Source organism: Eptesicus fuscus, chromosome 9 (genome assembly GCF_027574615.1).
Source record: "Eptesicus fuscus isolate TK198812 chromosome 9, DD_ASM_mEF_20220401, whole genome shotgun sequence".
Taxonomy (NCBI): Eukaryota; Metazoa; Chordata; class Mammalia; order Chiroptera; family Vespertilionidae; genus Eptesicus; species Eptesicus fuscus.
In genome coordinates this window covers 46,983,786-46,999,562 of record NC_072481.1, presented here as the reverse complement: position 1 = coordinate 46,999,562, position 15,777 = coordinate 46,983,786, and the positions used below count along the sequence as shown (strand labels likewise).

The window sequence follows — 15,777 nt, the reverse complement described above, 5'->3', positions numbered from 1 at the left end:
CCCTGTCTGATCAGCATTAGCACACAGGCTATATGATTGAGTTGGAAAGATATTTTAACTTCTGTTCTTAATATTTTCTTTCCAAAATAACTATTTAAAATTTATCTTTTTAGATATCAGATGCCAAAACTTCTCCTCCTAAATCTAAATTTTAAAAATTGGTTTAACCACTTTTATTTCCTATCTGTCCTCAAATTTCATTTTGATAATTGGTGAAGGTTATAACATTATGCACTATGCTGTTAGCAAGGAGTGAAGGGAACTTGGTCTTTTAAAGTTTTTAATGATCATTTTTAAGATTGCCGTATTTTGAATAGCTAAAAAATAGATTAAATTGAACCATGAAGATGAATTTTCTTTACAATAAATTCACTGATTAGGTTTCAAAAGTGGTACATTTTTAAACTGCAAGTAATTAGCAGAAGGAAACACATGACTGAAGAACAGAATTGCATGCTTTATAGCTTTTAACCTCTACTCCATAAAGAGAAAAAGACTATCAGACACTTCTTAAAGAGAAAATGGTTATCAGGCACTTCCCAAAACAGAAACAAAAGAAACAGGAGTTTTACTGTCTTCTTCATTTCTAAATAACAGTCCTTTCTTTGTGGAAACACTTGGCTACTTTAAAGTAAATCAAACAAAGGAAGTTACAGTAAAATATCCAAGAGACTAAACAGTTTGGCAGCAGTTGAGGGAAACATCACGTACAAACGGGCAAGACAGAGGGGCTGGCAGGTCCGTGAAAAATGCTTAAGTGGAAGGATGTGCAGGGACACACATCACCAAATGGCACAGTGTCTTCAAGAGTGTGAATCTATTGACCTTGGCACACGTTTGCGCTGGTGTTTTCTGATTTGGTAAGTCCTGGCTTCCAGGGAGCTGAGCTCTCTCCGCTTGCTGAGCACACTTACTTAGAAGTAAAATGTTTTGGAAGAGTAAGCTCCACCCTTGGCTTTTCTTTCAGAGGTAACAATGGCATAGATTTTGGGAGCTTTTAGATTGAAACTTATTCTAAAAGAAAAAAGACAAGAAACAAGTATACAAAATGTAAAACAAATGTTTTTCCATTGATATATTGTAATTCCATTTTTTTAAAACTACTGTACTAGAATTATATTTGACACTCTAAACATAATTGCCTGATTTTTTTTTTAACATGGAGAGAAAGGCTTCCCTTAAAATGAGTTACCAGATTTTGAGAATATGTAAATGTTCTCAGCAAGCCAGAGGTGCAACAATCAAAGATAATGTTCCCTCACTTCATTCTTGCTTGTTTTTTTTTTTTTTTTTTTTTTTTTTTTTTTAGAGATCTGTTCACTTGGGAACTCTCTAGTGAGTTAGTAGAAAGATTGGATTAAATGGATTAGAAATCAGTGAAGGAAATAGTTTTGTAAATACCCATATAAAATATGAAAACTAAAATAGATTACAAATAAAATTTATTACAAAGCCCTAGAAAACTTTCAAAATCTTCCATTTGTTAAGGTTTAATAAGACTAGAACTTGGAATACTGAATTACACTCCCAATAATATAATTCAATCTTATCATAGAGTGACTGAAATACTGGTAATGCCAGATAAAGAATCAAGAGCTTAATCTCTCTTCCATCTTTGTTGGAAGACAAAATCCAAGAAAGACAGTATACATGTTACTTCTAGGAAATTTCCCTACATTGCTACTGAAGAAGCACCCTCCCCCGCATCTATTTTATGGTCATGTTGCATGCACTGGAAAAGACGTGGTATATGATGAAGCTGCCATAATATCTGAATGGTAATAAAGTAAAATTAAATTACATTAAAAAGAATAGCCGCTGTTCATGTTCTTTTTATTTTGGGGGTTAGGGAATAAGCGATTTTGGGGGTAGGCTAAGGTCCTTTAAACAACACTTTACTGTCTTATCTTAGGCCACATTATAGAATTTTGGGGAAATAAAAAATTTTGAATTTAGCAAACTGATCTACAATAAGTGTTGAATGAGTTTAACATTGTTATTGTCAGTTTTATGAGTGCTTTACAATCATTTTCTATAACTACTAGAGGCCTGTTGCACGATATTTGTGCAAGAATAGGCCTTCCTTCCCTTGGCTTCACTCCCAGCCGCCCGGGAGCCGGCAAGTCCTCGCTTCTGTCTGGAGCAACACTCCAGTAGCTCCCTAACACTGCACCCTTTCCCCTCATAGCAGGCTTCACACCTCTCCGTGCCTGCATATGCAAATTAACCTCCATATTTGTTGGGTTAATTTTCATACTCACTCTGATTGGCTATGGGCATAGCGGAGTGATGGTTAATTTGCATGTTTCCCTTTTATTAGGTAAGATGGTCTTTCTTCCTCCTCTTTTATGTTAAAGGACACTACTTCCCAGCCAAGAAGACTGAGCTTGACTGATTAGTGGTTGGTCTAGTAGAGGTCCAAAATATGGTAATTGCAGATTAGGATTTTGAACCAGACCTAACCAAGGATGGCCAGAGTTAAAAAAATAATTCCTCCAAGCAACCATGTCAAAATTCCCTTATAAAAGATAACTACCTTTATCTATATATGTAAAAGCCTAAGCGACCATTTGACCATTTGACCGGTAGCTATGTTACACACTGACCACCAAGGGGCAGACGTTCAATGCACAGGCATGGAAACATGGAACAGACTGATGAATCTCAGAGGGAAGGAGGGAGAAGGGAGGGTGGGAAGAGATTAACCAAAGATTTTATATGCATACTAGAGGCCCGGTGCATGGGTCCCTCGGCCTGGCTGTGGGGATTGGGCCAAAACTGGCAATCTGACATCCCCCAAGGGGTCCCGGATTGTGAGAGGGCATAGGCCAGGCCGTGGGACCCCACTGGTGCATGAATCTGTGCACCAGGCCTCTAGTATTTCTATATTTACCTATCCCATTGGGATAATTGATGTGAGTCAGACTTCCCTGGGTGTGAATCTTGGCTCTCTTCTTTACCTTAGGCAATTTATTTTAAATCTCTAAGCCTTACTTTACTCATCTGTAAAATGGGGATAATAGTACCTATTTCAAAGTGTTGCTGTAAGTGTTAATGACAGAATGTAGGCAAGGAGTTTAGCACAATGTGTGCACACATAGTATACATCTGTAAAAGTAGGTTGGTTGTTTACTACTATTATTCTATCAATAAATGCAAGAGCTGAAGGAGCTAATGAAATAGTCTGCTTTGACTATTTTGTTTTGTAGATAAGAAAAAGACAAATATTCAAAATGATTAAATTAATTAAGATAATACACCTATATTGAGTCAGAGCTAGAACTCAAACTCATGGCTTATTCCCAGGGTCTTTTTACTTTGCTGCCTGCAGCTCTATATAAATCTGAGCAGTAGAGAGAGAAAAATTAGATAAAAATATGTCTGAGTCCCCCACTTGGCTGTCAGAACTGATTTTCATTCTATTCTAACCTCTAGTCCAGGGTCCCCTCTAACATTTGTAGGGCCACCTACCGTAAGTATAAATATAAGAAAATTTAAATTGAGCTTCCTCCAGCACTCCTACCTTGACAGGCATCCCTTCCTACAGCTTGGAGTACCAGATTGAATTTAGAAATCCTAAACTCTCTGAATAGGATGGGAAGGGGTGGGAGGATCTAGCTCCTGGACCACAGCCTGTCCCATTCTTTCCCTATGTCCTAACACCACCAGGGACTGAGTACGTGGGCCTTTGTATACCCTCTTCCACAGCCTCCATATCCCAGCTCCTTCCACACTGTTCTCCCAAGCTAAAGGCTGTGTCTTTGCTCTTCCTTGAGCTTAAGGGTATACACTCTTGCAGCACATCCAGGAAAGAAGCCTGCCCAGTCCCCAAAAGTGAGCTCAAAACCATTCAGGCAGAGAATGTGGTGGTCCAATAGATGCAATGTGGTCTGGAGTGGGGAGCAGCTGCTCCCTTGGCCTGGCAGATTCCTCACCTCCTGGAGCAGAGTGCAGATGGAGAAAGAGCAGGTTAGGGCTCTCTTAAATTATGGGGTGCAGGAAGAGGACACCTCTTTCCTTAAGAGTGGTACTGCTCTAATTATATCATTTAACTTTAGGCAAAAGTGGAATTAATCCCTTTCTATAATTGGCACCTGCCTATCACCTCCTGACAGAGTTCTAAGATGAATATGTTGACCTATACGTGGTCAGCAAACTGCGGCTCGCAAGCCACATGCGGCTCTTTGGCCCCTTGAGTGTGGCTCTTCCACAAAATACCATGGCCTGGGCGAGTCTATTTTGAAGAAGTGGCATTAGAACAAGTTTAAGTTTAAAAATTTTGGCTCTCAAAAGAAATTTCAATCGTTGTACTGTTGATATTTGGCTCTGTTGACTAACGAGTTTGCCGACCACTGGCCTATACAATCTATATCCTTTTAGTTCTGCTGGATCCAATATTTCCCATAGTTATTGATTATTCAATTAGATACAAAATGACTCAGCTAACTTTAGGGTAATTGTAGTAGCCTGTCAGACAGGCATGGGCAGAGCAAGGATGATAGGCCAGGTATGGAAGGTCACCAGAGTGGAAAGCCCTGGGTGCCTGGTGACAGGCAAAACTGGGAAAACAAGGACCTCGCCCCCAGGCTGACCTCTCCTTCCCTAGCATATCGCTGATCATGTGGTTTAGACCCCCTGACCTTTCATATTACTGGTCATGAGTTTCAGACCCTCCCTTGACCCTTCCTCCCCTGGCATGTTGCTAGTCAGGTGGTAGACCTCCTTAGAGGAGGAACAAGGGGGGTGGAGAATAGCCTTCCATACAAGCCCTTGCACAACCACTCCCATAAGCATTAAGCCCTCAAGACAATGTGATTCTGACAGGCATCAATTAATCTTAGTAACAAAGCTTCAGAGTTATAGTCAAACTAGAGATAACATCTAGGCTTCAGTTGTGTTTCAGCTCTAGTTCCAGAAAAGCAGCAAGACCAGGTGGGGTGACGCCATGGCTGACATCAGGACCAGCTTTGATGACTAACCACCAATAACCCCCTGCCCTGGCACCGACCAGTCAGTAGAAACCACGACCCTGAAAGGACACACCTGGAAAGCTGAAGAATATTCCATTGAGGTTCTCCCTTGGGACCTCCCCTAATATCTCCACCTTTAGAGAGGGTATCAAAACACTCAGGACGGAGGACCTATTCTGCCTTCTCTCTCTCTCTCTCTCTCTCTCTCTCTCTCTCTCTCTAGAGCATGCTCTTTCCTCTCTATTTCCCCCAGGCACGTCACCTTTGTCTTTCTTTCTCCTAAGCTCCAAGGACCTTTCTTTTGCCTCTGTAACTCGTTTCCTGAGCCCATACAACCCAGTTGGCTCATTTCTTTCTATCTCTGTGACTTTCTAAAAACTCTCTCTGTAGATTTGAGTTCCTTGGCTCTGAATTCTTTCTCAGCTGTACTCAAGAATTGAGGTTGCTGAACTGAGGTCTAGTCTAACTCCTCTGGTAACATTTTGGTGCTGTTTCACCACTAACATAATCAGTCAATCATGACCACATTCCAATATCCCACCGCGTGGGTCCCAGGTGGTTCCAGATTGGTAGAGTTGTGTGCCTTTATCCCTCCCACCCAAGAGCCCAGGCAATTAGTCAATTAGTTGCCTTTATGTTCAACACTCCAGCAGGACCACACTTGAGCAACTGGAAAAATAAACCCACGTAGCCAGGAGGACTCACTTCCCCGGTAACGGTATGTGTAGCAGACTTCATGATGCCTTCAGAAAAAAGGAAACATCAGTCTACCATTCCTTCTTATAGATTTTCTTAGCAAACATTTAATGATGTGTCAGGTCCTGATGCTTCATTCTAAAGACAGTACTGATATTATTCAGGAATGCTCTTTTCAACAACAGAGCATCCATTTTCCTGATAAGGCCCAAACCTTTGTATTGCACATGAAATAGCCCCAGGGCAAAGCTAGTCTAGAAAGAAAAGGATTGTGGAGGGTTCCAGTTAGAACAATTTGGAGTTGCTTGAACAGAGGTCCTTAATGAATACCATAGCATGTTCATCTTTTGTAAAACATTCAATCTGCTGGGTACAAATGATCCCTTTGACGTTTTTTCATCTGAAAATTTTAGGCAAGAGACTCTGTTTCCCAGTAAAAGCTGCCCGCTTCCTCATCAGTCACAGCTACGCCTCAGTGGGATTGTTCTGTGTGGGTCCTTTCTCAGCCACTGTTGTTGCAACTCTGTACTTTTCTGACTGCGACTGTCAGGAAGGAGACAGGAAATTCTAGTCACCCTCACAGCAGCTGCGCCATTCCTCCTATCCTCCTCCAATGACTTCAACCGGCTTCGGTGACAGGAGGGCAGGAACTGAGCCACAGTGAAGGTCAGGAAGATAGGTCAGTGTTTATGCCTGTTGGGCTGGGGATCCTGCTGAGGCTATTTGGTTTCTTCCTTTCTATACTGTTTCTCTTTCCGTTCCTCTTTTTTTTTTTTTATAATGCAGAGCCAAAGCATCCTGTTTTCAAAACATCTGACTGTTTTGCCACTGAGGAACTCATGCCCTGATGCATTTCACTGAAGTATAAAACAATTCTTCTAATTCAGGAGGCGATAAAAGTTGAAACACCAAAATTAATCAACAAATCTAAGAAGGCAATCTGTCCTTAAAGAAAACAGCTCTCACACATCTAACTGAACTTGGGCTGCTAGTAAAAGGTTCACTAGACATCCTTTTCATCTTGAAAAACAATGTCATTGCCTCATAAAACTCCTGCTTAATTTATTCTATCTTGTGATTCTTGTGGGGAAATAACCCATGATAGTAACTTACCTGGCTGCATCTTTCTTTATAATTCTGGGATTCCATTTGGCCTGTGGCCAGCATGAGGGAAGTTTGGGCCAAGAAGTCTATGTTTTTATAAGTCACAGAAACAGTTTTTAATCTAACTCTTTGGGCTCTGAAGCACACTTGGGGAAGCCAATCATAATCTTCGAGTCACAGTTTTCTCCAAAATGTAAAAGGGTTAAGGAAGAAAAACAAAAACACAGACAACCTTACCCAGATGAAGTAAATATGAAGGACTGCTTGTTTTCCTCCACTAGACAGTCAGCTCTCTACCAGCTGCATATACACGGGCCCCTTATGTAACTCCCAAACACGCCCTGAGCAAAACACTGGCTCTCCCATCACCATTCTTCAATACGTTCAGAGGTTGCAAGCACAATTCTTAAGTAAGTTTCAGAGGTCACTTAGCTGATCAGAGCTAGGGACACATAGATTTTTGCAAAGATATAGTATATGCTGTTACTAAGTTATCATTTATTGAACTTTTACTACACACCAGATGCTTTGCTGAGTGCTTTAGATACATTATCTCATTCACAGCACCCCTGTGAAGTAGGTACCACTTTTATCCCTGTTTTACAGATGAGAAAATTAAGTCATAGAGTTGTTAAGTTGGCCAAGGTCAAGTAACTAGCAAACTATAGCGATGGGATTTGAACCAGGATCTTTTGACTCTGAAGCTCAGGTTTTTCATATACTGCCTCTATAGAACATCTTCACACTTACTTTCAAGTGTTTACCTCAGAGATTTGCAGCGGGCTCCTTTGTTCATAGAGAGTAAGCAAAGGATGACCAAATAAGACTATACAGTCATGAAAATGATGATGATGATGATGATGTTGACTATATTTTTTAAACAGCAACTAGGATGAAATGCTCCAAAATTTTAACAACATTTAAAACTGAATGTGAGATTTATTTTTACCACAGATCTATAACTAGCATAGATCAATTCTTTTTTTGGTTACCACAAAACTATTTATTATATTAATTATATATTATTTATATTCTATTCTATTCTATTCTATTCTATTCTATTCTATTCTATTATATTATATATTGCTATGGATTAAACTTTACCTGAGATAATTACCTAAGTAATCAGTACTTGAGGGGGGAGGGCGGGGGGGGGGGGGGAGGGGAAGAAGCTAAGTAAAAAGAGGGAGATCTTTTTAAAAATTCAAATTGACTTCAGCTGTCAGCTGGGCATTATTCATCCTCTGGATAAATGCTTTGCCCTTCAACCTTTCCACTATAGAGTTAGAAAACAGGTGAGCCTGCATGCCTTCTACTTAAGCTAACTGCATCAGAATTAAGGGTTAGCCCTTTCTTTAGGGTTAGCTCCATTCAACGTTCATTGCTTCCTGCACACGACACCATAAAGGAGGAGCGGAAGCCTGAAGTGACTGGAATTCTTACCAGGACCGGCACAGTCTCTGGTCTCAGAGTCTTATTAACGATGACACTGAATATAAAAAAAAATTTAAATAAATTTGTAAAACAGACAATGTCTAATTTCAGCCCTCCAGACTCAAACCTCGTTTGAATCTACAACGCACTAACACTCAAAATGAAAACACAATGGCAATTTGCAGTTTCTCCATGAGTATTCTTCCCCCTACCCCCCTGGAGTTAATTACCTACTTCATCTTAGTGACTCCAGAAGAAAGTTCAGTATGTCCTTTGTGGTGCAACCTGCTGAAAAAACTACCCTCCGGTATTGAATCGACGCCTTGCCTGGGTATCAGTGATCACAACATACATCTGCGGATGCTCCAAGGTAGGTAAAGCATGTGTGAAAGGCGTATACATGGAGCACAGGGTGGCTTGGAGAAATTACGCAGTTAAGCCTTCCTCTTGGGGAAGCAGTTGTTTAAGACTTACAACAGCCTGGAAAAACCCAAAAATGCAGCCTTCAAGGGAGAACTTCAGAGAAAAAGCAATAAATAGTTAAACCTCAAACCTTTCTTTCTTTCTTTTTTACTTCAACTTGAACTAAAATGTAAGAAAGGAGCTTATTTATTTATTTGCTCTTTCATTAACCAATAAAGCAGGAGTGAGCAGAGTCTGCCTGCCCCTCCTGAAGGACCTCCTGAGGAGGCAAGGCTTCCTCTGCTCAGATCCTGGGAAGAGCCTTGATGGGAAGGTGATCCTTTCAACCCCAGGAGAGGGGGGGAGGGACCCACCTTTGCTAGTTCCCCTGGGGCTGGAAAGTGCGTGCTGACAGGTATGGAGCAAAGTCTCTTTCCAGCCCTCGAACCATAAGACAGTGAGAAAATGCCTCAGGCTGGTGTGACTGTGGATTCTGAAAATGTGTACTTAACGAGTGCACAGTGTTAAGGCTTTTCATATCTGTATATGTGCGTCCACACACATGCACACACATGTGCACACACACACTCTCCAAGGGAAAAAATATAAGCAAAGAGCAACAACTTCCACGACAGTCTAATTCCAGGTGTTAACTAAACAAACGATATACTATGAAGTTCTTCAACACTAAGTTTTGTCTGAGGATTGTATATGAAACCATTTCTTTGCAATCTGGGTGAAACTTGATTTCAAATGATTCCACTTTAAAAAGCAGCAAACCTTTTAGGAAAAAAAAAAAAACTTTCCTTTTTTGAGACCAGATATATTGTTTCTTTTTTTTTAATCTTAGCCATGCCAGCACCACAACGTAAATGTTAGAAAATCCCAGAATGTCCTGAGAAGAATTTCAGAATTTACGAAACTTCAGGGCAAACCATTCTCTCCATTGATAACTGGAGGACATATCATTTTCTTATTAAAAAAACACAACAACACACATATCAAACACCGGATTGCAATGCCACATTTTATGCATTTTTACCCTATAGATTCATTCAGATTGTATCTTTCTGATAATGTTTTTTTTTTTTTAAAAGGCATTCACATTTGTATAGTGATTTGTACTCGTTATAAAGCACATCTCCACCTAAACATAGCCGAACTCCATCAAGAAGAAAGAAGTTTGGTTTCTGGGAATTACAGCGCACTGAGGATTTTAGACTTTTCTGCAGCATCAAGACCCAAGCCAAGTGTGGCACCTGGAGACAGGATCCTCTGAGGCAGGTCAACAAACCCACCCTCCAGGTCGCGTCCCGGCTGCACCTCTGCCGCAGGCAGGCTGGCAGGCAGGCAGGCAGCGGCCAGGGGAGTCTGGAACTCCCCGCACAGTCCCACTTTCTTGAATAAAACGTTCTTCTCTTACCTTGTTTGAAGCCATCTCACTGACAGAGCGGTAGGTCTGGATGGTCTCCAGCTGGTCTAAGCACCAGTCCAGTTCCTCCAGCGTTTCCATCGCTAACTTTTGATAAGATTCTTCTGCAAACAAGCACACAGACATGTAGTTAGGCTGGAGCGGCTGCAGGCTGTCCATAGCAGAGTCACCGCTGCCGCTGCTGATCCCGGTGCTACTGAAGGTGGCTCCGAGCTCCTTCATTATTTGTGTGCCGACTCCTTCCTTCCAGCTCTCTCCACCAGGAGAACAAATCACCGTGGTGCTCTCTGCCCGGAATGGCCCCTGCCAAGTTTTCACGCCCCCTGCCTGGGTGAGGTGTCTGTGATCTAGCAAGAAACTTCCTCTGAGGAAGAAGGCGGGGAGCTGTCTCTTATACGCTCATCAGCATACATGTGTCCCACACTCGGGGCAGAGGCAGGGCGCTTTCTCAGGCTCGGCTGCCTTAGTCATCTAGGGGCTCTTTAGGGTGCGTGATGTCATTTCTGAGTGTTTGCCGGCCAGAGGAGAAATGAGGAAAGGGTTTGCTCCGTTTGCCGTTCTTCTAAGTGAAACAGACAGTCGAACCTTTGAGGGGTGGGGGTGACTGGCAGTGTCGTTGGAAGAGGACGCGGTCATTCATTCAGGGGAACGTGTGTGCATGTTGGATGAACTTTTCATTCGGCAGACACGGTCCCCCACCAGGGAGAGGCGTGGGCTATCCCTCCCCTCTCCCGAACCTCTCCTCTAAGCAGAGGCGAAATGAGGTCTCCCTGATAAGACTTCAGTCTAAGGGAGACTGTCTGGAGTTTTATGTGAACACGTTTATTGGCCTGGGAGTCGGGCAGCTCTTGTTATACTAAACAAAGCTCAAACTTCTCTGCAAGGGCCAGGATCACCGGGAAATTCTGAACCGGACTTTCAGGTGGAGCCCGATGGGGATGTGCATTTTGATTCAAGTCGGGGGCTCTGATTTGTCGCTGGAGGAATCTAGGCTTTCTGGGGATGTCTCCGGGGGTCCATTAAAAAAAAATGCTGTTTTTAAGGTCGCATTTTTGCTGGATAATACAGCTCTTTTTAAGTGTTTACAACATGTCATTCCATACCCAAAAGTTTGTGAGTCTAAATCAATACTTAAGGTTACTGACTGGAGCACCCCATACTCGTGAACACTGAATGCATTTCGCAAATACCGGATGAATTTGTGCTACAGACAGTTACAAAGTCAGTCAGACTTTCCTGCGTACATGACTGAGTCTGAGGGGCATGCCAGCCGTGAACTTTACCAACCTGTCCGAGTTCAAGCACCAATAAAAGTAAAAAATCTTGTATGGAATGCTCTGATGCAGGAAAGACTACACACATTCCCGTCAGATTCAGAATACATTTTTCATATGTTCACAAAGAACGTCTAGGGAGACCACATAGCTTTTTACTATTATTTGAAGACGCTGACGTGTGTAGCACTCACACTGGAAGCAGAAAGGGGAATAAACAGAAGAGTGATTCCCAGTGATTGGGTTCCCTTGGTCACAGATGCACATTTCAAAGAAGAGGTGTTTTGTTCATTCCCCAAATATGCCTTCACTTCAGAATAAACAGGGGTTAAAACTCAATATCCTGTATGTCATACTTTAAAAAACCCACAAAACCACTGGAGGTGACTTCCTCTATTTTTTTTTCTTCCACACTCCTCAAAAATGTGCAGTCAAGAATTGAGGTGTTTTTAGCAAAAACTCATTTCAAGCCAGCCTTGCACATACCTCCTCTCCTTTCTTCCTCCTCAATTTTGCAATGCTGGGGCAACATGAAGAATCTCCTCACGTACTCTCTGGTGTGTCCAAAAGACCTCCCCCCGCCTCTGCCTCCTCTGTTTCCTCCACAGAGTACCTCTTCCAAGGAAGCTTTTTCTGAAGTGACAGAACCCTCCCCTCCTCGTCCCTGGTCTCTCATAAAAGAAAAAGTCCAACCCCTTCTTAACTACCCAGACTTTGCTACCTTAACGTCTTCTACATCACAACCGGTGGTTCTCAGTGACAAAGATCAGCCATTCACCAGGATGGTGGGGAGTGAGGGACTCACTCAGAGCCTGCTGAATCAGCTGATATGCAAAATTACTCTAAGATGATATATCACATTTTTCCTTCACTAAGAGGAAAAAGGGGCTCTGATTTGCACTCCCACTTGACAAAGGGAACACAGTAATGATAGCAGTAGAAGCACTGAAGAATGAGGTGGACACTTCAAAGATCCGATTGCTACCACCACAGCGTATTCATTGTCTATTACAGCGATTTTTCAGCTGGTGTGATGCAAGAATTTTTAAAACATGCAATACTTGTCTATTTAGTCAATGGCCTTGACCTTTTTTCCCTTAGGTTGTCAAACTAAAAATTGTAACAGCCAACACAATAGCCGTCCGGTGTGAATGAATCAAAATTATGCCTTTGTTTTTTGTCAGAATGGCAAAACATATATTTTTTGGTGTGCTGCAGAATTTTAGTAATTAGTTTATGTGTGCCATGAGGTGAAAAAGGTTGAAAATCACTGGCCTATTACACAGAACAAGCATATATGTGCTCCTCGACCTGGTACAATACTGAGATATCAGTGACTGGCCAATAGATGTGACAGGAACTTACTCCACTGCCCTCTCTTACCCTGGTCAGCCACAATAATTTTTAAGTGGAAAAATATGACCTTTTTACATTAATAAGAATTTGTTTCTTCCCAGATTCTTAATACACAGTCAAGACTCTCTTCCTGCTCCATTGTAGAGCTGTCTTATCACAGAAACTAAGACAGAAGGCACAGATGTCAGAGTGGGCTAAGTATGGGAGCGTTACACCCCTGCTGATTATGATTCAGCCACAGGAAAGGACCAGTGCAGCCCTCCACATTATGACTTTGTAGCACCAGCACCAGGTTCAGAGCTCGTACCAGCAGATACTCGCAAGAATGGAAACCAAAGTGCTCGCCCAAGCAGCCTGCAAGCACCTGGGCACCCAGAGGCTGGATGGAACAACTGTATCGCTGTGGAAAGAGCAGCTTTGGAGTGAGACTCACACATTTTGACTTTCTCTTCTACCAGTTACTGTGTGATCCTGGATCTCAGCTTCCTACATCTTAAAACAAGGATGCAAATATTTACCTCATAAGTTTATAAAGGTATAAAATGAGATAAAGTATATAAAGCATCTGGTATGGTAGCTAGTTCTTAGTCGGTAGTCAATACATAGGAGTATAATTATTAATGGCAATCCAAGTAACCCAAAGGCCTGGCGTTTGTGGGGGTGGGGGTGGGGGGTGGAGAATCAGGAAGAAGGAAGAACTGCATATTCAACAAGGGTTTTTCCCCTTGGGATCAGCTACGTCATTTGCAGGGCGCAGTGCAAAATGAAAATGCAGGGCCACTTGCTCAAAAAGCAGAAAGAGTGCTGTTAAAGGTAGTAAAACATGAAGCTTTTTCCTTTCTTCTGGAGTTTCCATCTCGACTTGTCTCAGTGTTGTTGTTTTTCTTAAGCTTCTTAGTTAAAATAGATCCAGATTTACAGGACACTTGCAAAGACAATACAGAGAGTTCCACATATCCCACATCCAGGTTTCCCTACTCTGAACATTTTACATTATTATGGCACATTTGTCACAATTAATGAATGGCGAGGAGTGTTTTCTTTACTCTTAAATGTTGTGTGCCCCAGGCATGGGGACACCATGAGGAGAGCGCAGACCCTCACAGGACTCCGGAGGCCTGCATACTCTGACAGAGGGCACGTGCACAGCTCAGCAGTTGCTGGGGTATGCCTACCTGCCAGCTCCATTACTGATGTGCCGTGCCCCAGCTAGGGTCAGGCTCTGGGAAAGCCACACATTCCCCTTCCTCACGGTGCCAATGTGCCAATCCACAGCAAATATATGACCCCTAAAGGTACTACAGCCTCTGCACCGGGTCATGCTAGATAACCTGGACCAGGGGTGGCCAAGAGGTTCACTCCCACCATGATAGGGCCATTGTCTACCATCTTATAGCCATGCCGACCCAGGGCATGGATGGATGCTGCCATGCCCCACCTGAAACTTTGCAAAGCACACACATCTAACTCTTTGCATCTGCACCCAGGCTGCCACTGGGGATGGATGTCAGCTGTCTGTGGTCATGGGTGAGGGCAGGGAGAGGGATGCTGGGTGAGTCCCACATTGCCAGGGGTCAGGAAAAATGGGTGGCTGAGAACATGTCCAGGGGAGGCAGGCAGGCGGCAGGAGGTAGAAGAACAGCATCAGAGCCAAGGTTCTAAAGCCCCTGGAGGATACTGCATCGTCCCATCAGACTTCACTTAAAAAAAACACTTAAGCCGAAACCGGTTTGGCTCAGTGGATAGAGCGTCGGCCTGCGGACTCAAAGGTCCCGGGTTCGATTCCGGTCAAGGGCATGTACCTTGGTTGCGGGCACATCCCCAGTAGGGGGTGTGCAGGAGGCAGCTGGTCAATGTTTCTCTCTCATGGATGTTTCTAACTCTCTATCCCTCTCTCTTCCTCTCTGTAAAAAATCAATAAAATATATTAAAAAAAAAAACAAAAAACACTTAAAAATCAAAGATAAAATTATGAGTTTCAAGACAGCAACTATGAAACATTTAGGGGAGGGGAGGCGCTATGTGACTGCACAGGTTGTATGCCCTGTTTCCTGTCTTATAGAAATGGCTCTGAAAAGGAACAATGCTTAACACCACAGAAGCGAGTCTCAAGGGGATAAGAGCAGGTAATGGAACAGTGTATGGTCATGGGGTCAACCCTTTTTGTCAAAAATTTCCAGAGGGAAGAGGAAGAACCAACCTCCCTTCTATTCTCCCCTTCTTTTCCTCTTTTACTTCAACAAGAGTGGCAAAGGAAGATTTACTTCCTTCTGTAGATCTGGTAGGTATTGAATTCAGCCCTGAGAAACAGGAAGAGAGAATGGATGAATAATTATAATTAATATTAATCTGGTATTAACACGTGGCATTCATGTAGCTCTTTTCTCAAAGGAACGCCAAGCACACTCCTCATTAATCCTTGCAACATATGTGTGTGACAGGCACTGAAGAGGTATGATCATCTTTAATTTACCATAAAGCACCAGCTCAGAAGTAGATGTTAAATTATCAGAGCAAGATTCTTGGCAAGATTATACCTTGGTTGAAGAAACAGAGGATTTAACTCAGTGCCGAAAATGCATGCATTCCTAAAAATGCTGCATTTAAAGTAACATCTTACCCTTAGGTCTTTTCTATTTAAATTGCGTAATTGCTTTCCTAAATGTTGTCATTTCTTGCGTCTCCTGTTTCCTTTTCTGACCCACCTAACAGCCACTAGCACAGGGAGGCTGCGCAATCTTTACTCAGAAGACCTGTAGGTTCTGGCCCTGCATCTTGCTTCAGTGGGTGACCTCAGGCAAGTTACCAGAGTTTGCTGAGACTAAATTTCTTTGGGTAAAATGAGGGGGAAATATCCTGTTCTTACAGGGAAGGTAGAATAGGAGAATGCACATGAGATTAGACTGACAAGATTAAGTATTTTGCACAATTTGTGAATATTGCATTTCTTGATGGGCTATAGGCATTATAGAAAATTACAGAGAAGCAAAAGTTTGAAATGATACAAATGTCACATTTTACCAAGCAGAGATCATCATTACTAACTCCTTTGCACATATCCTCTCGTGTATATATGTGCATGTGTACCTATGTATGTACACAATCAAAA

The 15,777-nt window shown here is 42.4% G+C and overlaps 1 protein-coding gene across 2 annotated transcripts in view; it reads right to left on the bottom strand.

Annotated features, from left to right (window-relative positions):
- Positions 1-15,777, bottom strand: part of PDE4B (phosphodiesterase 4B) — a 434,463-nt gene that overhangs the window by 32,316 nt on the left and 386,370 nt on the right. For both annotated transcript variants that reach the window (XM_028142374.2, XM_008139401.3), the window contains one exon: positions 10,030-10,142. In XM_028142374.2, the coding sequence (XP_027998175.1) occupies positions 10,030-10,142 (113 nt within the window). The remainder of the gene's footprint in view (positions 1-10,029; positions 10,143-15,777) is intronic.